The sequence below is a fragment of the Rhodamnia argentea genome, chromosome 6 (assembly GCF_020921035.1).
Source record: "Rhodamnia argentea isolate NSW1041297 chromosome 6, ASM2092103v1, whole genome shotgun sequence".
Lineage (NCBI taxonomy): Eukaryota > Viridiplantae > Streptophyta > Magnoliopsida > Myrtales > Myrtaceae > Rhodamnia > Rhodamnia argentea.
The window spans coordinates 25944335-25965297 of NC_063155.1; the positions used below are offsets into that span (position 1 = coordinate 25944335).

The 20963-nt window shown below is 42.5% G+C and overlaps 5 protein-coding genes and 1 pseudogene across 7 annotated transcripts; 4 read left to right on the forward strand and 2 right to left on the reverse strand.

Annotated features, from left to right (window-relative positions):
- LOC115755458 (sphinganine C4-monooxygenase 1-like) lies at nucleotides 1–2202 on the forward strand. Its single transcript, XM_030694867.2, has 2 exons — nucleotides 1–398; nucleotides 1464–2202. Exons 1-2 carry the CDS (start codon nucleotides 177–179, stop codon nucleotides 2016–2018), a joined length of 777 nt encoding a protein of 258 aa, XP_030550727.1. The 5' UTR covers nucleotides 1–176; the 3' UTR covers nucleotides 2019–2202.
- A 954-nt stretch (nucleotides 2203–3156) lies between these two features.
- LOC115755431 (aspartate-semialdehyde dehydrogenase) lies at nucleotides 3157–7147 on the reverse strand. Its single transcript, XM_030694837.2, has 7 exons — nucleotides 6406–7147; nucleotides 5821–5907; nucleotides 5683–5727; nucleotides 5494–5589; nucleotides 5242–5343; nucleotides 3619–3773; nucleotides 3157–3513 (listed from the first exon to the last, which is right to left on the reverse strand). The coding sequence occupies exons 1-7, from the start codon at nucleotides 6970–6972 to the stop codon at nucleotides 3432–3434; spliced, it is 1134 nt and encodes a 377-aa protein (XP_030550697.1). The 5' UTR covers nucleotides 6973–7147; the 3' UTR covers nucleotides 3157–3431.
- Nucleotides 7148–8106: 959 nt separating this feature from the next.
- Nucleotides 8107–12242, forward strand: LOC115755423. Of its 3 annotated transcripts, none has more exons than XM_048281257.1 (10): nucleotides 8108–8683; nucleotides 8770–8861; nucleotides 9105–9212; nucleotides 9602–9684; nucleotides 9888–10021; nucleotides 10301–10350; nucleotides 10422–10514; nucleotides 11560–11651; nucleotides 11783–11883; nucleotides 12004–12242. In XM_048281257.1, exons 1-10 carry the CDS (start codon nucleotides 8324–8326, stop codon nucleotides 12043–12045), a joined length of 1155 nt encoding a protein of 384 aa, XP_048137214.1. In that variant the 5' UTR covers nucleotides 8108–8323; the 3' UTR covers nucleotides 12046–12242. The 3 variants fall into 3 exon arrangements, with proteins under 3 accessions (XP_048137215.1, XP_048137214.1, XP_030550685.1); XM_030694825.2 differs by having other exon boundaries at nucleotides 8116–8683; nucleotides 11777–11883; XM_048281258.1 differs by lacking the exons at nucleotides 11560–11651; nucleotides 11783–11883; nucleotides 12004–12242 and adding an exon at nucleotides 10618–10780 and having other exon boundaries at nucleotides 8107–8683.
- Nucleotides 12243–15149: 2907 nt separating this feature from the next.
- On the forward strand, nucleotides 15150–16740 carry LOC115756306 (protein FEZ). The gene is made up of 3 exons (XM_030696021.2): nucleotides 15150–15470; nucleotides 15755–16104; nucleotides 16306–16740. Exons 1-3 carry the CDS (start codon nucleotides 15290–15292, stop codon nucleotides 16738–16740), a joined length of 966 nt encoding a protein of 321 aa, XP_030551881.1. The 5' UTR covers nucleotides 15150–15289.
- A 641-nt stretch (nucleotides 16741–17381) lies between these two features.
- On the forward strand, nucleotides 17382–18169 carry LOC125315641 (annotated as a pseudogene).
- A 746-nt stretch (nucleotides 18170–18915) lies between these two features.
- Nucleotides 18916–20566, reverse strand: LOC115755472 (60S ribosomal protein L34). The gene is made up of 4 exons (XM_030694887.2): nucleotides 20399–20566; nucleotides 20197–20276; nucleotides 19362–19471; nucleotides 18916–19259 (listed from the first exon to the last, which is right to left on the reverse strand). Exons 1-4 carry the CDS (start codon nucleotides 20475–20477, stop codon nucleotides 19166–19168), a joined length of 363 nt encoding a protein of 120 aa, XP_030550747.1. The 5' UTR covers nucleotides 20478–20566; the 3' UTR covers nucleotides 18916–19165.
- Between the last annotated feature and the right edge of the window lie 397 nt (nucleotides 20567–20963).

The window sequence follows — 20963 nt, forward strand, 5'->3', positions numbered from 1 at the left end:
TCTCTATATTAGGAAGGGGGAGAGTTCTTCATCGAGATCCAGGACAGAGGGGGTTCGGCGGGGAGTGGGACGTCGTCGTCTTTGTTGTCTTGAAGGCCAGGTTTCCTCTCATGCGATCTCTGTGATTTTGCGTCTAGCTCGCGATTTTCTTCGAGGGGTTTAAAAAAAAAAAAAACATGGGCTTTGCTCCGTCGGATGAGTTGCTGGGGACGTTTGTTCCGATCATAGTGTATTGGGTGTATTCCGGGATATATATTCCGCTGGGATCGTTCGAGAATTACCGGTTGCACTCGAAGAAGGAGGAGGACGACAAGAATTTGGTGTCCAAAGGGACGGTGGTCAAAGGGGTTTTTCTCCAACAGGCGGTTCAGGCTGTCGTTGCCATCCTCTTGTTCACGGTATGTGGGTTTTGCAGGAAAAGAAGGGAGCTTTATCGTTTGGTGAATTCGTTGTTAGTCGCCTGCGATTGGTTAATTCGATTGATTGAGAGTTTTTGTTAGCTTGAGGTGTCTTACTAGGGAATTCTCAGGGATGATTGTGGTCGTGTCACCTGCTTGTTCTGTTCTTTATTTTCTGTCGGCATGTGCTGGCTCTAGACCCTGAGAGAGGTTGTGCATACGTTTGCCTGCCACCTTGTGAATCTTTTTGTTTAGACATCTTCCGAGGTATGTTATAGGCTTGGGGAGTATTGGTTTTGCCTAAATCTGGCGGATGATGTCTACTTTGAGATTGTCCTTTCCTCTGCGAGCTATTAATAATTTGTTCTTCATTTGCCTTATTCGGTTGTGAATGCTTGCTTTATTCTTTATCGCCTATAAGCAAAATCTGATAGGTCAAGGAACTTAAAGATGATTGGAAATGACGGGTCTTGTTTCTGCCGTAATTTGTTTCGATCATGCTTGATACTGACACAAATAATCCACAATGAAATGTCGTCCTTTCTATTTTCTCTTGACTTACATACATGTGAACATAGCGTATGATCTGAGACGTTGGTTCTTGTAACGTGATTGACAAAGAAAGTTATTAGTATAAAGGCTTGTCAGATTTCCATCAACGTGAAAGCTGTAAAGTACAGCTTGTTGCTGCAGTAACAGATTAATCATGCATTTGTGCCTGACTAGTGTAGTGCAAATCTTATGCACTCGTCATTGCCGTGAGTGGCAGTGCTCATGTCATTTAATAGGTTGCTTCTGGTTATTGGAGTCCGGAAAAGGAAGTAAATCCCCTTTCTGCAGAGATATCGCTTCATTGGCTATTATCAATTTCCCATGTGAATTGAATTCTGATTCTAAGATGGAATGGGCACATGTTAGTTCCGACACAAGTTGTGTAGTTTGTTCTCCCAGTTCCGTGCTCAGTTTATTTGATTTGTTCATGGTTTATAAGATGTTTACCTCTTTACAAAAACATTTCCATAGTTGGATAGTTTCTGATTGTCTCGTCATTTTGAGATGGTGTAGGTTACTGGAGATGATGCAGGCGCTTCTGCAGGTTCGAACAATTCCGTGATTGTGTTAGCAAGGCAATTTATCACTGCAATGGTGGTATTGGATACTTGGCAATACTTCATGCATAGATATATGCACCACAACAAGTTCCTCTATAAGCACATCCATTCTCAACATCACCGGCTCGTTGTGCCCTATGCCTTTGGAGCTCTCTACAATCATCCCTTGGAGGGGCTTCTTCTGGACACAATCGGGGGTGCATTGTCTTTCCTGTTTTCTGGGATGACCCCTCGAGCATCCATTTTCTTCTTCTCTTTCGCCACCATAAAAACTGTTGATGACCACTGTGGTTTGTGGCTTCCCGGGAATCTATTTCATGTTTTCTTCAAGAACAACACAGCTTATCATGATGTCCACCACCAACTATACGGTAGCAAGTACAACTTCTCGCAGCCATTTTTCATCGTATGGGATAGAATTCTTGGCACCTATATGCCATACACATTAGAGAAGAGAAAAGGTGGCGGCTTTGAGGCGCGGCCGACTAAGGAGTACAAGGATGATTGAAATTTCCTGATCCAGGCGCTTTGTTTTGTAACGAGTTGTTCCATGTTTTCCGCCTCTATGGTGCCACTTTTCTGATATAGTTGGTGTATATATACTGCTGTGAGCTGTATCTTCGGTCTCACTGTTCTACTACTGTATGAATTTTTTTTTGGATAATGGAAATACTCTGGAAAGCTTGAGATCCCTTGCTTTGGTTGTCCTAAGTTGTACGAGGGTTAAGTTAAAAGAATGGGCTGCCCAAATGGTACCCTCTCTCAATTTGTATCTATTCCTATCTTCTCTTAACCAACTCTTATGCTGAAAGAAGAATGGAACATAGGAGATGTCCAAGGGGAGATTTCCATTTCAAGGGATAGAAGGAGTTCGTCGCAACGCCAGCATCTGTTCGTGTCCCCCCATTTGAAGCTTTCTTGCATAACTGGCAACCTCAAGAAGTGTACCCCCATTTGAAGCTTTCTTGCAAAACTGGCAACCTCAAGAAATCGAGATCTGGAACATTCTTTTATCCGCCGAGCGAGCTACTCAGCTTCGCAGATTAAATTACAGGTGATGAAGATGCAGATCGTACCCATATTTCTTTGCTGTTTTGAGTGTAAAATAAGATACTTTTGTCATTTCTTCGTGGAAGATTCATCTCCAATTCAATCCGTCTTGCCTTGTTATCACATTATCTCTAACCTTTCAAGAGGAACTATTCCTATCTTGCTGGAATCATATTTCTCGCAATAAACTGCCTTGTGCTCAAATCATATATAATCCGTCTTTCACGTTGTGTCCGAACCGGCGAATCATATGTGATCATATTTCACCTTGGATCCTAAATCGTCAACCCTATCCAACGAATCAGCTAATGAGGGAAAATCATCTCACTCTGAGGGGGACTCATGTGACCGTATTATTGTCAATTCTCGCGAATAAGTGTAGGCATTTAGCACACTAACCTTGAAATCCATGCAGTAGCATAAACTGCCTGAAAAGTACAAAGATTCATAATAACAGGGGGAAACATACCCAGAATGCTTGTCAATGTATGAATACTCCGGATGACAACCAGCTAGGGCTAAAAGAGGAGCAAAAGGAGGAACAAGAAGGTTGTTGATTACCAAGCACGAGGTGCCCGTTAAGAATATGCAGCCGACAGGCGAATGACAAAATATAGCTTTTAGAACTCAAGGTTGACAAGAATTCCAAATAAACAACCAGGCCAGTGACAGCAAAAATTCCCAAAGGGAGCTTTTAAATACCATCTAATGAGCCTATCTGTTCGTACTGAGCAAGATCAAACTCCTCCTCCTGCTCATTCTACTCCACTCTAAGAATGAACAGCACTCTCACGATGGTGACATGTCGCATGGAAAAATTTCCACCTGAGTACTTGAAAAACCAAAGATCTAAAGCCTTGTGAAAGCCAAATTATAAGAGCAACTCAGCAATTTGAACGGCATTGAGTGCTGCTCCCTTGCGTATTTGATCACCGCAGACAAAGATATCCAACCTGTACAGAGTTTGCCAGTTGAGGACTCAACTCTAAGAAAATTGGGACAGCAACAAAAAAATGAGATGAATTTGCAAAAGAGTAACTGACGCAAAACCAACTCACCCATAATTCCCGTCTTGCGAAACGTCGCGACGTATCCTCCCAACTGCAACATCATCTTTATTCGACACCTCCAATGGTGTAGGGAAGTGATTGGCTGCCCGATCATCGATAACTACAACACCAGGAGCATTCTTGAGTATATCCTTTGCGGTCTCCTGCGTAAGAAATAGACGTGAGTATGAACCATGAACGACTAAGTCAACTCAAGAAACTCCCCACGAATATGGAAGAGGTTAGCGCCCTAGTCCTGAATAACCTCGTTTGCTAGAATAAGTTACAATGTCAGAAGAACTCCTGATTCAAGCTTGAATCTAGCTCCTCATTTTACAGGGAGAAGCCATGAGCACACAATATATGCATACTTGATATGGTTATAACCAAAGACTAAGAGAATGTGCAGAATTCAGCTTAGTGTGACTGAAGGAGACAATTGAAAATTTGCAAATTGGAATTAGTTACCAAACCGTTACAAGAATTGCTTTGTATTACAAGTCCAACATTGTTACAAAGAATATTTTAAATCTTGGCGTGCATCTGTCAGAGTAGAAAATGCTGAATTACTGCCATGTGTGACCTGAACTCACCCAAAACAGTCTCAAGTACAATTAATATATGTAAATTAACTGATGTAGCCAAATCCTGACTTAAAAGTACTATAGACACATACGTAAGGAAATCTTACTAATTGGATGAACTTTGATCTAATGCTGGCTTTTTGAATGTGCCAAAATAGCTTTTAGCAAAAATGAACACAATCAAGTCATTCGTGAGTATACGAGCTGTTCATCTCTAAGCCGATCACCGATGAATATCAATGAGCCAAAAGAGATACATGACTCAATTGGAAAGAAGAATGTAAAAGTAGCATATTTCGAAGAATATCCATAACTAGTACTGAAAGCCCCGCAATCTCGGAAAATTACTATCCTAACTTAAGTGTTATTGTTAACACTAATATATTCCGCTTGAGTAGAACTTCCTTGGGTCACAAACTGCATATTCTTAACAAACAGATTTTCAGTAGTTTCTAGATGACGATGTAAAAATGGGAATGAAGAAAGTGTAATTTTGTTTATTCGGCTTAATCATACATCTTGAATCAAATTGCTGGCCCCAATATCAAATGTAAAAGCAAGATACTGTCATGTAGAGTAAAAGAATAAGACAAAACAAAAGAAGAATTTTGGCTCAGAAGAAACACTAGATATATGCTTAACACATGCAAGTTGTATGAAATAGCCCTACCACACCGGAGGTTTCCTGCCGGGATGATGCATGTGATGTCAAAGAGGGGTTTTTTAACAATGACCTGCAAACTTGAGCATTTATGCTAACTTATTAGGAGTTCTCACCTCCTCTTCTTCCCTTCAAATAATCTAAATGATGTTCACACACATAACTCCATGTCATAGTTTGTAAACATAGACTAGGTGCTTTAAGAAGTTAATTATCCAACGGTCAATTTTCTTGAATAGCTTCCATCAACAGAATAGGTGACAAGAACTTCTTATCCTCGCACAAAAATGATCATTATAACAAATCCAGCCTTGTAAAGCCAAACTCATGCTGCATTGTGCCTAACATGGGACTCAGTGGTTAAACTACTCTGAATATGAAACTTACCTCATCTAGTGGATTCTCAAACTGGAGATTAACGCTCTCAGCGTGAGCACGCATGACCGGAACTCGTATGCAAGTAGCAGTCACTTTGACATTTGAGTCATTCTACAAGGTAATTGGTTGGAAGAAAAATTATGTTAGAATGAAGTGAATGCCATTCTTGATAGCATTTTCTACTGTTAACTACTATGAAGAGGACAATAAATGTTTATGATCAACTGAAATACCTACAAAAGGACTGGGTCAAGCACTTACCCAGATTTTTCTAGTTTCCTTCACGAGTTTCATTTCCTCTTCGTTGTACCCATTCGAGAGAACAGGAGCATTGTGAGAGAACAAATTGAAGGCATACTACAAAATCGAGAAACAGCTCTTAACGAAATGATCCCAGCAACCAAATGGAGCACAAAGTAATTCCAATAATAGAAAACATGTCGTCTGAACCTGTTGCCCAAAGATTTTACAAGTTGGTGGCTTCCCCTCAAGAACCTGATGACAGAACAAGAGAAGGTAAATTCCCAGAGGACATGGGTATATGTATGCACTGCAACGATTAAGAGCAGTTCCGTAAAAACAGATGACCTCACGCGTCTGAAGCTCAAGCTCTTCCATTGCAGCAGCTCCAGCACCACTAGCTGCTTGGTACGTGCTAACAACCATGCGAATCACCTGCAACAGGCCACGAACAATATCAGTCTTATTCCCCTTCTAGGCATAGCCTGATATGTAGGGATATACTGCTATACAAACCTCAAAGGCATGAGCAGAATTATACTACTTATGCCATGTACCCTTCAATTTGAAAAGGGGACATTAGCACACGACGAGCAGCAATCATCATGCTTCGTCTTAGCTAATAAACAACCATTTGAAATTATAAATTCTACCAAGACTAATAACAATCTCCATGACATCAAATTCATTTAGGTACCCAACGATTTCCTCGCTCAAAGCTCCTTTATTCCTGTCTTTGAAGATAAGAGGGCATTCACACACATCTACTCTGCCTCACGGCTAGAAAAACAATATCAAGACACCAAATGCAGTACCCTCACAATGCAAACCACAACTTCCTGTACACCTAGAACTCAAAAACAATGCAGAAGATCAAAACTTTCAGGTGACACGTCCCCCGCACTCAAGTTGAAAACAAGAGTTTTGCCTCACCTTGGCGCTCCGATGCAGCGGTGTGGCAGCCATCAAGCAAATGATGGTCGAGCAATTGGGGTTCGCAATGAGAGCCCCCTTTCCCGTCCCGAGCCTAACACCCTCCATGGCTTCAGGATTCACCTCGGGTATGACCAAAGGCACGCCCTCGACCATCCTGAAGGCGGAGCTATTGTCCACCACGATCGTCCCCTTCTCGACGGCGATGGGCCCGAACTCCTTGCTTATCGAGCCGCCCGCACTGAACAGAGCGATGTCGACGCCCTCAAAGCTATCAACTTTGAGCTCCTCGACGACGTAGTCCCGGTCCTGGAAGGTCATGTGCTTGCCAGCGGAGCGCTTGGAGGCGAGCATCTTGATGGAACGGTAGGGGAAGTCGCGGTCGGAGAGGACGGAGAGGAACTCCTGGCCGACGGCGCCGGTGACGCCGACGACGGCGAGGGAGGGGCCGTTCTCCTGGAGAGACATGCAGATTCTGGCGGCGCGCGGCTTGCTGGGGGTGGTGGTCGTCGTGGAGGCGGGAAACGGGAGGTGGGCTTTGTGGGTGATGCGAGCGAGCGCCGCCATTGCGGATGAGCGTCCGAGTAGCTTCTGAGATTCGGAGATCTTTCAAGGTCTCTTTTAACTCGAGGGGGAGAATACGAAGGGAAATGGGTTGGGCAGTTGGGTATTGCTTTTGAAGTTATGACAGGTATCCAGCCGCGGCGGCGGCGGGGGGTTAGGCTTATCGGGACAGAAGAGGTTTCGGTTCTTGAAGGCTAGGTAGGAGGGGAGCGTGTGCAGTGCACCGCAGGGGCAGTACAGACCGTAGCTTTGGAGGACGGACAAATCTTTTTCTCCCTTTTCTCGCATCATCTGGTTATAACGATCGTCGAGTAAGTGTCTTCACATGAAAAATCAGTAGCTTAAAAAAGACAAATTTTTCTTTTTATTTAACGTCCTTAACAAAGCCCTGAGAACAAATCGAAAACATTTTACTGCAGACGAATGGAAAGTCAAAAAACAATTAGCCAAAGGGATGTGCTTGATTTGAAGATGGACGAGGGCTGGCGCCGCCGGTTCTTGCTTTCCCAGCGGAAGCACGTTGTTTTCTAGAGCTATCACGGTCGTGGGTCGTTTGGTAATGAATGTCTAACATCATTGACGGGGCTCGAGCCAAGCCAACGTTTGTCCTTTTGGTCGAGTGAAGCTCGGTTTGTGCCCAATCGGGTCGTGTCGAGCTTCTATGACTTATCTTTTCCAAATCCATGAAAAAGTCGACCTTCGAGCTCTTTTTACCCCGTGAAAGTTCGCATCTAGCTAGATTCAAGATCAAGTCTGCTAATGAAACTAAAATAGCAACAACGAGAGAGACATTTTCTTTCCGGAGAATGTCCTTAACTAAATTGAGTGAGAATCGTGACAGTCGAAAATCTTTTTCGGGCAGAGTTATAATCGGGGTGTTGAAAAAAATTGAACTTTCTTTAATTAAATATGTTTGAGAAATGCCTTTGAGGCATATGTTAACACGGCATTAATAATAATTATAAGGATCTTGATAACAAATGCTCTTTCGCACTTGTTGGTGAAAGGGGGAGGTAAATTGAATCGTCTACATTTTTGCATCAAATTCAATAAGCTTTCACGCATTTTGTAACAATAAGGAATCGAAGGTTCGATAGACGGAAGAACTTCAATCCACCATAAAAGGGAAATGCGGTGGTCGAAGCCGCCGTCGACAAGGGGAGCCCCGGTGCTTATGTCTTCTGCCACTGCTACTCCGATCGCCTTTGTCTCTTCATTCCCTGTCCCTCCAAATTTTGGCACAAGGACTTGATTGCATAAATCCACTGATTTAAAAGGCGAAATCCGAGAGTAAGCAAAATTGAAGTTCAATTCAATCTAATCGGACTCCAACTTTTGGTCCGGCCCATGATAAATGGAGGCCCGAAACCGACGCCCCTCCTGCTGCTGCTGCTTCTTCTTCCTCTACCACCGGCGATTTCCGCAACTCAAAGCCTTATCCTCAAAGCTCAGCGTCAGCGACGTGCCCCAGAAGAGCCTCCACCTCGAAATGGCCTCGATGGTTATTCTCAGCTCATTGGCTCAATCTCCACTCCGTTTCTTCTCCAACTGTCCGGAGCCATCTCGGCTCAACCAAACCCGCTCGTTCCTCGCCAACTCTCGCCTCTTCCTCTCTCCTCGCCGTCATCGGAACGGACTCTCGGACCGCAAGAGGCTCTCTCCGGTTCGCTCTCAGGATGCCAGAGACGAGCCCGGAGGCAGTTCTCGAGAAGAGGTAATAAGACTGCGGAGTGTAAGTTTCCGATTCCGTTCCAGTTTGCGACAAGCGGTGAAAATCCTCATGTTTTGGTTTCTGCGCAGGGAAGTGGTTCGGACTGGCCAATACTTAAGCGGTGGGACGTGCCGTGGCAATGGCAGACTGTTTCTCTCACCTCGCTCGCCTGTGGAGTAAGGTGTCTGCTCTGTTTTTTTCGTTTGTCTTTTATGAGATTGTGGCTTTATTGGTTCCTTTGTATGCTGGGATATAAGCCAGACATTGGTAGAGGTATCATTAATACCAAATTTATGTTTTTCACTAGTTCATTCGGTCAATTGAACTTTGCTCTAGAGTGCAAGAATTTTCTGTTCTATGATACAGTTGATAAAATGTTGCAGGAGCTGGTAGGAAAGTGAATTTGATCTTTTTCCCCAGGCAGTTTTGTTTTGACAGGATTGGTGGAGGCTGCGGCGATACCTTATCTCGGACTTCGCCTCGAGGAGCTGAGCTTAGATGAGAAAGCAGAAATTCTCTTTCTCGATCAAAGGTACAGATTCGTTCTTTGTGATCCTTTTGTTTCTGGTAACTGTTAGTGAGATGATAAAAGGAGATAAGGGAAAAACAAATGTCGTGATGAATATTTCACGATCTCTGCGTGTTTGTGGTGCTCTAGCGATCATGCTTGCAATTGTCTTTATGATAAAGGGGATGAATAATTCATGGAAATAATTGAGCCCATTGACTGATAAATTGGCATCATCAACCATTCTGTTTCCAAAACATGAGAGAAAATTACTTTCATTTAGTCTTGCTTGTCAGAGTATCCGATCCATGCTCTTGTTTTGCATAAGAGGGCCGAATCAAACGTGAATTTTTTGTTGTTGTTAATTACAAATGTGGTTTGGAGGTTTACTTTTAAATATTTTGGTTTGGCAGTATTACAACTGCAGCAGTACTTGGAGTTCTTTATGGCATCACTCGGACCTTTCAACCGGTTCCTGAAGATCTTTTCCGCTATGGTATTGTTCCAAGATACACTGCGGGCATCCGTCATCTTCATCTATTATCTGATGTTACAAGGCTTAGATTCACTGATTAAACAAACAGCCATGCCTGACCACTTGTACATTGGATTTATTTTTTGAAGCTTTACTACTTTTCTGAGTCTCTAATACATGTCCTCGGAGGTGAATACTGACTGGCATTTATGTTGCTGCTTCAGATTTGAAGGAGCCTTTTAATTTACAGAGAGGTTGGCTCTTGTGGGCTGTAATTGGTCTTATTGGTGCCCTACTTGCTATAGCAGTAACAGGGTATGCTCTGTCCTTGTTTAGTGGAGAGACCCCTCAAAGAGAGGTTAGAATCTGAATAAACCTTTTTTTTTTTGCAAATAATATGTATCAAGATGCAGAGGACAATATACTTGCAGATCAAGTTTAAGTATACCATGCTAGAGTGTGGATAAGTTAGCTTTGTTTCCTCCATTAGATAACTTAATCGAAAGGAACCTCTTATATTAAGGTTCATTAATGTGAGAAAAATTGGTTGACCTTCTTCATAAGTTCTTGGTCTCTCCTTCCAGTCACGTTCCTTTTTAATTTGAGAGTTGGTGCATCCATGTATACATGGTTTCAGACGGATGCTTTGGTTCGCTTGCTTCCGTTGATTGGTTCATCAAGTGTCAGGTACTTTCAGAATAAACTGGTAGATTCCTTAATGCACTTTGGGAATTTGCTAATTTCATTCAATTCTGTAGCACCGCTTGCCTGTTGGGAATCACGGCCGTCCTTGCTCCATTCCTTGAAGAGACCATATTCCGAGGATTTTTTATGGTGTCCCTAACAAAATGGTATTGCTTCTCAATCCTTATTACCTTGTTTTATTCTTTGAAAGTACTGTATTTTGGTTTTGCAATTCCATAACTTGTTCTATGTTCTGTATTCATTTCTCAGTTCTCTTTGAGTTTCATGAGAGATCATGTGTTGTGAGACAATCATGCCACAGAGGAGGAGGAACAACTTTTTTTTTTTTTTATATACTTAAGGCGTAGGACTTGGATTCTTGGATTTTTTGTGTGTTACGCTGTCATCATTTCTATCTCGTTCTGTTTCCCTTCGAAAAAAAAGTCGCACGCAAAGAATTCCTATAAATTAAAAGTCACCACTTTAAATATCATTGTAGAGGGCCGTGCAGAAAATCATTTGTAAAGCTTCATACTGCTGGTGTGGCAACTTAAGGGTCTATAACAGCAAAGGCAGAATGAGTATGAGATTTGCAGCTGAAGATGCTCGTTAACACATTCCTAAAAAGACTCAGGTGGGTTTTTCCCAGTCTAGTGGAGAGACGCGTGTTGTATTTAGCTAACAGTAATGTCTCATGCATTGTGGTCCTAACAAGTTTCACCGTGGCTGGTGAAGTACCTTGGAAAGTTTGTTGGGCCAAATCTTATTAGTTTTCTGTTCGGTATGTACCCATGCAAAAATATGTACAGGGTTTGCATGTAGTTTGTTAGATTATAGAATATAGAGCTTGCCTCTCTTTTTTTTCTTTTAAATTTTATGGTCCTATCATCTCTGAAACTTCTCATCATTCATGTGACTAAAAGCTCAATAATGCTTGCTTATGTGTCAAAGTGGAAATGGCCATGTCTCTTCTTAGTTCTGATTGTCTAATTTTGTGTTTTCTTCTGGTTTGTCTGTTAACAGTTCATCCTTATTTTGTTAAATCTCTCCTTACTTCTGTGGTTATTTTTATATAATGATGCATGATTTCTTGCTAGTTCACAAGCATTTCTTATGCTCGTTTTTTCAGGTGCAAAATTAATCAAACTAAACATTTATTCTCTTTATTGTGGAAGTAATTTTAACTTTGAACTGCCCTCGCTTCTTCCACAGGGTTCCTACTCCAGTGGCTGTCCTAATAAGTGCTGCTGTGTTTGCGCTTGCACACCTCACTCCTGGAGAGTTTCCTCAACTCTTTGTTCTAGGTAGTGATTTGATATTCTATGCTATGGCCAAAAGAAATGGTACCATTGGTCCTCAAATATGATCAGTATCACTTTCCTCAATCTCCTTCATCTTGCTCTCTTAAGTTATGTACATGGTGTGACAGGGATGGCTTTAGGATTTTCCTATGCTCAGACTCGCAACCTCGTCACACCCATCACGATCCATTCTCTCTGGAATTCAGGAGTCATTCTACTTCTTACCTTCCTTCAGGTAACACATTTATGTCTGTACTGCACATGTATGCTTGCTGTGGCTCTGATGTTTTAAGTGGCCTGTTCCGTCTTTTTCGACATGCTAAAACTGTTTTCCTGGGCCGTTCTTCTTCTATAGCTGCAAGGATACGATATAAAGGAATTGTTGCAGACGAGTTGATAGAGTTTTCTTCTTAAGACCGTGAAGCCATATAATTTCTTCGCGCCGTTTCCTCTTAAGTGCTCCATTGGCAACTTCTATTCATTTCCTTCTTTCTGTGAAAAACTAAGTCATTATGTGGAGCAAGGCAACATTGTAGCCAACTAATGCAGAGCAGGTTAGCCGTGAAAAAGGACTCGGTAGTTTATGCAAAGAGCTGAAATGTAGGCTTCCATGTTTCCTCGGCAAGAAAGCGCTGAAGCCATTCAGGTGTCGGGTGTTTACGTAGATATCATATCTACAGTTGTATACATGAGCTGATTTATGTGTCCTGTAACAGCTAGTGAGATCATGACATGATTATATGTGCTTTACTTGCTGGCGATATTCGCAGGCGACAAAGACGAAAACCATGTCTGTCACTACTATGTCTCACTGGGACAGTTCACGTACTCTCTGTAATCAAGTTGAACACAAGCGAGATGTAATGCATGATCTCTTACATGTTATCTTCCCACAGGAAACCTTCTTCTTCATCCCCCTTCCCACATAAAAATGTGTCCGTTTGTGTTGCAGAAAATGAATGATTCAAAAAATATTTAACTAAAAATTATCATTTGAAATAATTAATCGATGGAAAATATTTTTTTATCACCAATAACAATTTGTGTTTAAATATTTTTATGGACGATGAATGTATTTCTCGTTAGATTCAGTTTTATAAGCGATACGATCAATTATTATTTGAAAAATGCTTTTCAATTAATGCATTTTTTGGTACACAAATGCACCCAAAATTTAAGACTTTTGATGCCAGGGACCTCATTTGCCTTGTTCTGCGGCAAAAAAGTTAAAAAAAACATTGTTGGATTATGATGATTTTATCAAAACAGATCCCTACTGATCTTTCGCCTGTTCATACTGGTTGGCAACTCGTAAGTGCGTGACATAGGGACTTAATTCTATTAGATTTACTTGGCATAACTCAACTTAGCAACCCGAATTATTTAGAAAAATGCACTAGCCTTCTTCAAGAAAATGCATCTAACGTGAATTCAGAAATTTCCAGGATTGCTCATGACGATTTACAGAATCGATTTCCACAATAACAAACCGTTGGATATTTGGAAATTATTGGTGATAGAGCCTAATGAGTTTGGTTCCACTTTGGGGGAAAGCCTTTTTGGGAAAATGCAAACGCTTTTGGGTTAAATGGGTTTCTCAAAATGCAACTAGCATTTGGTAAAGTATATTTTAACAACACATTGTGAAGCAACTTTGATTTAAATGTCGTTTAGTAAAAACTACACTTTCTAATGGACTTTTGCTAATTTTTTTCTTAAAAAAACTCTCAAGCTATTTGCCAACGGATTCGGCCGCCATAGTTAGTCGGTAGCCAAATCTAACCGTCGGCTAGCATCGCCTAAGGTCACCCAACCCAGGCGAGGGTTGCGCAACCCCAGGCATGGTTGACAAATGCCAGATTGGCTTGCATTCCGGAATTCTCAAGGTTTCTAGCCCAAAATTGATTAAGTTGGAAGGGGAAAAAAAAATTGCATTTTGAAAATGGAACATTTCAAAGCACCTCCACACTTGTCTTAAGCTAAAAGCCTTTGGAAATGATTATATTTTTTTCAAAACTCTCCAAGAAATTTGTTAAACACCATTTGCATTTACCTAAAGGCCTTGGGGCCGCCCCCCAAAAGAGCTTTGGCAAAGCCGAACCAAAGAGGACCCTAAACGCAATCTTGGATTCTCTCCTCAAACTTCCCAAACATTTTTTAGAGTGGCAATGGGATATGGATATAACTCAGTTTCCCTTCATCCTCACTTTGGCCTGTTTGGCAATTTCGTGACACGGGCTCCTTTTTCTTGACTACCCTGTAATGACATTGACTATCTGCACCATTTGGAACCTACTCTTCTGCATAAATTATCCTTCTTTTTTATGTCCCTCGTGAAAAAAAAAAAGAGAAAGTCAAAAAACGACAAATCCAAATGGTAATTAGCCCCTGACTATTTTTGCTCTATTTAGGAAACCCAAGAGGACCTTCGTTGCAACGATCAATGCAATTCATTAAGGTCAACGAATCTTTGCAATAAAGTCCAACACAAGCAAAGATATAATGCACGGTTTCTCTCAATGTCGATGGCATCTTCCGACCAATTTTAAATGCATTTCCAAACCAGACAGTCCAGTGGAATAGAAGCTTGGAGGAATGGAATAGAAACTGCAATTTCCTGATTCCCATGATCCGGAAAACCTTAAAATAATCAATTGAGCAGAGCTCGTCTCGAGCTGACCCTGCTCTTTTTTTTTTCCTTTTTTTCAAAGCTTTTGTTTCCTTATCCCCATAACACATTGATGTTGCAGTTCTTGAGATTCCTCAATTTGGACCAGACCAGACAAGCCCCTTGCCTGATGAATTGATTTAGAGGGAGGCAACAATTAATGGGTCCTCTTCGTTTCCTTGCACCCATTTAAATTTGAATGTAGAATCGGGCCGGCTCCTAGCAAATTTCGTTATAAGAGAAGTGACGACTTGATGCCGCGAGATGAAAATGCTTGCTTTCTCGATCTTTTTTTGGGGCCGGAAAAATTGCCAATCTGCCTTGAAACCTCATCATGTGGTGTGTAATGTTGTGAACACTTATTCGTTTTTCTTCGACATGACAAAATGGACAAGGTTGCGTTCTTGAGGACTTATTAAGCTGACGCGCCTTGAAAAATTTCACAATACGTATTCTCTTTTAACGGGCCTTCCACGAAATGCTCGTCTAGAGGATGGCTCTATGAGATTGGCCTTCAAATCAAACTATTAGAGGATTAAATGCTCTTTGATGCATCAATTAGAATTACTCACCAAAAAGAAAAAAAAATGAAAAGGAAAATTTCAGATTCTTTTAAAAGAAGACAGTAAATTTCTTGGTAGTAGTTCCCTCTTCACTTGCTTAGCTTGAGAGCTTCACGGAATCGGAGGATCCACCACGTTCCTCGCAAAAACAACTTGCTTCTCAAAGTCACACACCCCCACCACGATTGGCGGCTCATCCTTCGGTCCTCGGTCAGTGAACACTTAGTTGTATTTTCAGATTTTTTGTACTTCACATAGGTGAAGCTTCACTTCTTCAAACTTGACCTACTGGTTTAGTGTTCCTCATTTTTTTTCAACATAACTTCTAGGGTTTCCGGAAACCGCAGCTTGAAGTTCTCGCATCGGCTTTCGTATCTTTCCTTCAGAGTCAGTCTAAAGAGAGAGAAAAGATGGAGGAGAGAAACGGAGGCGAGACGACGGAGGAGTTGATAATGCCGGGGTTCAGGTTCCACCCCACGGATGAGGAGCTTGTGGGGTTTTACCTGAGGAGGAAGGTTCAGAAGCAAGCCATCTGCGTTGAGATCATCAAGCAACTTGACATCTACAAACACGATCCGTGGGATCTCCCAAGTAAGATAGAGTTTGATCATTTGCATGCATGTCCGAACGACCGGATTTAGTACGTCAGTGAACTCGTTCAAAGACATGATGGTCACGGTTTAAAAAGACCAAGGGTTTTGCTTTTGTTTCGGATCATATTCGCCATAATCTCGAGTTTCTACTTGAAGAAAATTTTAGTTGTTAGTCTTTCCTGGACACTGTCTGCAACTCAACACTCCATGGATGCTTGACTTTTCTGTGACTAGATTGGAAACTGACCTGTTCCTCTGCAATTGTTTTTTTTTCCATTGTAGAGTTGGCCACGACTCTCGGGGAGAAGGAGTGGTACTTCTACTGCCCTAGGGACAGGAAATACAGAAACAGCGCGAGGCCCAACAGGGTGACCGGAGGCGGCTTTTGGAAAGCCACGGGCACCGATCGACCCATTTACTCCACGTCTCATCAGCTCGACGACAATGCCAGCATCGGTGGCAGCACGAAGCGCCGCGGTAATATAATAGGTTTGAAGAAATCGCTCGTGTTCTACAGAGGCAGAGCCGGGAAAGGGGTGAAGACCGACTGGATGATGCACGAGTTCCGGCTGCCTTCTCTCTCTGATTTAGCAGCAACCTCACTCCCATCAAAGAAGAGCCTCCCCACCCATGTAAGTTATTGTTTTTTCCCTTGAGGTGCTCTTGTTGTGTTCGTTGCCTTCTCTCCTTTTTCCGACAAATTCTCATGACTAATCCAATCCGACACGAGCGCTCCGTACATTAGAAGATGAAGTTATCAAACTCAGGTCGGTTTATGGCATAAACTCAGTTTTTGCTAATTGAATTTTTATGTTTATGGGGGAGGTTTGCAGGAGTTATGGGCCATATGCAGGATATTCAAGAAGCCCAAGTCCACTACTCAAAAAGCCCTCTCCCATTCACTCTGCCTCTCTCCCTCGACAGCAACCCAACCTCCATCAGATCATCACATTCCTAGCCAAAGTCCGAAAGACATGTTCATGCGTTCTTCCGACGAAACCCGTTCGTCGGCATCACTATCAGCGCCCGGTGACGGAACACTTGACCTCGCTTCCGCCGCATTCGACGTTCCTTCCTCGATGCTCGGAGATCGGGCCTTCTCATTCGTCAGTCTACAAACAGGGCCCGTGCAGAGGATCGGAGCGAATGGAGGACAGATGGCGGCGCAGAAGAATGTCGAGGATTGGCGGGCGTCGTCGTCAAGCTCGCTTCTGATGGAGCGGTGCTTCACTTCGGCTTGGAGTAATTTCTTCAGTAGGTGTGCCTGAGAGGTTTCTTGATGAAGCATAGCATTAGGAGTCTGAAATCCACAACGAAACGCGGAGATTTTCCTTTTTCAATTTTTCAGTTTCTCGAAATGACGATTGGAAAACCAATTTGCAAACTGATTCTGCAATGTGTTGTGTTTATGTACTCATTTAAGACCAAAGTCCACATGCAGGTGAACGAAAAGAGCAAACGAAAGCTCGCCACCCTTCCCTCCATTAATTTACCGAGCCATGGTTCTGATAAGATTTTCTTGTCCAATCAACAAACCAGAAGTCTTTGGTCTTCGACATGCTATCCAAGCAACCGTTTGTTTTTAGCTTCAGTCGTAATCCTCTACCAATAGAATATAAAATGAAGGCCCTTCTTTGAAATAATGAAAACATTTCAGACCCTCATTTGAAATTTTTTCAAAATTTTTTCAAAGTCTTCTGACCTGTGAAACTCTATTCCAGCTCAGTTTCCCACCAAATCTACAATTTTTTTTAAACTGAATAGTCTTTTATCCTATCCCACCATCACTTTTGAGCTTTGACCGAATCAAATTTGTATCACCTGGTTTTTTTTTCACCTTAGAAGGAAGAGTTCGCTCAGAATATAAATTGCTGCATCTGCTCTAGGCATAACACACCGAGAGAGAGAGATGGGAGAGAGTAGCGAGGTTGTATTGCTAGGGACGTTTGGAAGTTGCTACTGCAAGCGGGTCGAGCTCGCCCTCAAAACTTCAGGGCATTGCTTTCGCGCACGTGCAGGTAGACTTGACGAACAAGAGTGACTTGCTGCTCCGCTCCAACCCCGTCCACCAGAAAGCACGATGGTCATCTGATCTGCGAGTCGCTTCTCATCCTCGAATACATCGACGAGTACTGGAGCCACAGCCCCAAACTCCTCCCTGAGGATCCCTACACCAGGTGGCCAATCCGCTTTTGGGCAGACTTCTACGATCAGCGGTAGGCTAAATCCGGCAATCACCAAAGGAAAACACAAGCTCTAATGATTCTAACCAAAGTACTGGGAACTTTACTCTCTAATCGCATGACTCAAAAACTCAATAACCACGATTTCTGTCATAAGAAGCACGAGGCGAGCAATCGCTCAAGACCAAAGGGAAGGATCAAGCTAAGGCACGAGAAGACCTCATCGACCTACTGAGGGTGCTCGAGGAGGGCATTCAGAGGGACTTCCCATGAAATCTCCATCCTTCAATGGTGAGAACTTGAGCTTTTTAGGCATAGTGGTCGGTACAAATGCCTGCAACTGCCAAGCCTTTGAAGAGGCCATTGGAAAGATCACCGACCAGAGAGCAATGCATTGTTCTTCTCTTGGGTGGATGAGTTGAAGGCACACCCTTTGATGAGAGACAATCTCCCACCTCATGACGAGCTGGCTGCCAAATTTAAGGCTAAGTTCTTCCGAACTCAAAAGGTCTAGAATGCAAGTCTTTTTTTTTTTTTTTGGTCGAAACTAGAATACAAGTCTACGCAGCATGATTTGTTGTATTGTTTCCCGACAGTCATACTACATTGTGTATTGTTTCCCGACATAGTCATAACAAATCGCGGCCATCATAACTAGCTTGGGACCCTATTTCCAGAAGTCTACCTGTGCATCTTCTGCAAATGGAACTATTCCCAAGCAGAAAGATTTCAAATCATCCCAAACCACCCTCTTTTTATTATACTTCAGCATATTGATTATTCCCACAAGACAATATTAAACTCTCCACACATTAGACGACAGTTCATGCGAAATGCACATAATCTATCTCACGATTTGTCGCTCCACTTATCCGTACAACCAAATGACATTGTGATGAAACACAAAACTCAACCAGTGAAAGATCGTCTTCCTTTGGGTAGGAAATGCATGACAATCAGCTTCTTCTGATGTAAATCGCTCCATTACTTCATGGGAAAATAAGTCATGCAACATAGTTTTACTTTAAAATATGATTTGAGGGTCTCCTCAAGTACAAATTGATGTAATTGGGCTTGAGTCTAAGAAAAGAAAGCTGAACTAATAAGCAGATTCTGGATATACTCTGAATGAAACCTAAATTTTAACGGACTTTAAGATGAGGCTATGCATTCTCCTTAGTTGATAATAGATTTTGAACAGATTGCACAAACGAACTGGAAGATACCCTCAAGGATATCCAAGCTCCAACTGAACCAATATGTCAAACCGTGATCTAATATTACATCATGAATATCATAAATGATGTTTTCAGTGCCATCAGCAAGCATTCAAATGGAAAAGACAAAATTCAAGTAGTTGACTTGTCGACAAAGTGATGAAAGGAGCGCTACATATGATGTTCCAAGAAGCCCAAGAAGCAAATTTGAACCCAGCAACTCATATTACTACCAAGAATTCAAAGCCAAAATTACTCTCAAAAGCGCCAAACTCACTGTGGTTTTACAAATCTCAGCTCTTGGAGGCTAGCTTTTCCTTAGCCTTCTGAATCTTCAACACCTTCTTCACAATCTTTTGCTCTTCCACCAAAAAGGCCCGGATAATCCTAAAAAAAACATTCAAACTCAGATAAGCATTCCTAAGCACAACTTCGAAGATAATTTCCAAAAAAAAAAAAGATCCACTGATATGGGGTTAGAATAAAGACCTCTCACGAACAGCTCCTCCTGACAATACACCACCGTAGGCACGGTTCACAGTACGACGATTTCTCGATAATCTCGACCTCTTATATTCAGCTGGTCTCAAATGAGGAATCTGTGCAAATGATCAAGGCCTACCATGAATGTGACATAAGGGACCCCAACACATGACGACTATCTGAACAAATCATCGACAATGTTTACAAGACACGAGACTTAAAAGCAAGCAGGAAATTAGACTACCACAGATGCAAATTGAAGGAATGAATTTCTAAAAGCACCAGCTTCACCCTCATTGAACAAGAATCTAGATCAAGTACAACCCATGAATAATGGTATCAGGTAAAACATTGCCAATGATTTCCAGAGCATAGAGCTCTCGCCAGTAACACCAGCTCGTAGAGAATGCAACAGTTCAGAACTGCGTCAAGCACGTATAATCAACAGCCTGATCCAGGCGTTCGCATTTTCCTCATTGTCTACACGCCTTATTAATCAAATGGCAGCTCCCATGGTCTCGGTAATCCCAGCACCAAACCAGGAAAAATCCATGGTCGAAACGAACTTCTAGATGCACACTAAACACTTTCGACTCAACCAGCCACAATACTCCCACCTAGCAATAAGAATGTCCCTAAGTCGAGAGACCGTATACGCAAAGAAACACCTCGCGAGAGCATCAATTTGATCCGACAGTAACAGCAAGTGCACCACAATCATCCCAAACATAGTACCACAACACAAAATCCTCTCTACATACAAACTGTCCGCAGCTAATTTCAACAATAAACTAATTAGTTCATTGGAAAATGAAGAAGAGGAAGGGGAGAGAAAGCGCACCCCTTGAATCCTCTTGCCAGTAACGGGACATTTGGGGCCACTGGCTCTCTTCTTGGTGGTCTGATACACTAGCTTCCCACCTACATTCCCAAAATCACAAGCAACTCCATTCAAACTCACAGTCCCGAACGAATCAAACTCTCAGCGCGAGACGACAACCCAAAACAAAACAAAAGGAAGGAGAGGAAATGGAGGAGATTACCTGGGGTTTTGACGACCCTGTGCTGGTTCGACTTGGTGGCGTAGCTGTGCCGCTTCCGATACGTGAGACGCTGCACCATTTTTTTTTTTTCTTCCCTCTTTATTACCTTTAGGGTTTTGCAGAGAGTTCGGCTTCCAGTTGCAGCAGAGAGGGGTCGCGGTGTGCGCTAGGGTTTGCAGATATATGAGAGAGCCTCTCGCTCAGCGATGATGGACAGACGCCCTAGATCCGACGGCTGGGAATGAACTCTTCGTCTTTGCATCTGACGGCAATGCGTTGGTGGATGACATGGGCCTGCATTGCCTACTGGATGGATTTAGCTCACTGGGCCTGAGCCTGGCCCATTTCACGGACTTCTAACTTAGCTTCTCCCTCATATCAATCAAAATTTCTAGGAAGTAGTCAATATGCGGAAAAAGATTATGGCAAATAAACGATAAAATCATGTGGGCAAGCATGGGATGGTCCCCATTCTCACAGCCCGCATAGCGTTGCTTATTATTATACCTAGTTTTTCACTTGTAGTCTTCACTCGCCCACATGTCGGCATGCCATTCGTCGGGGA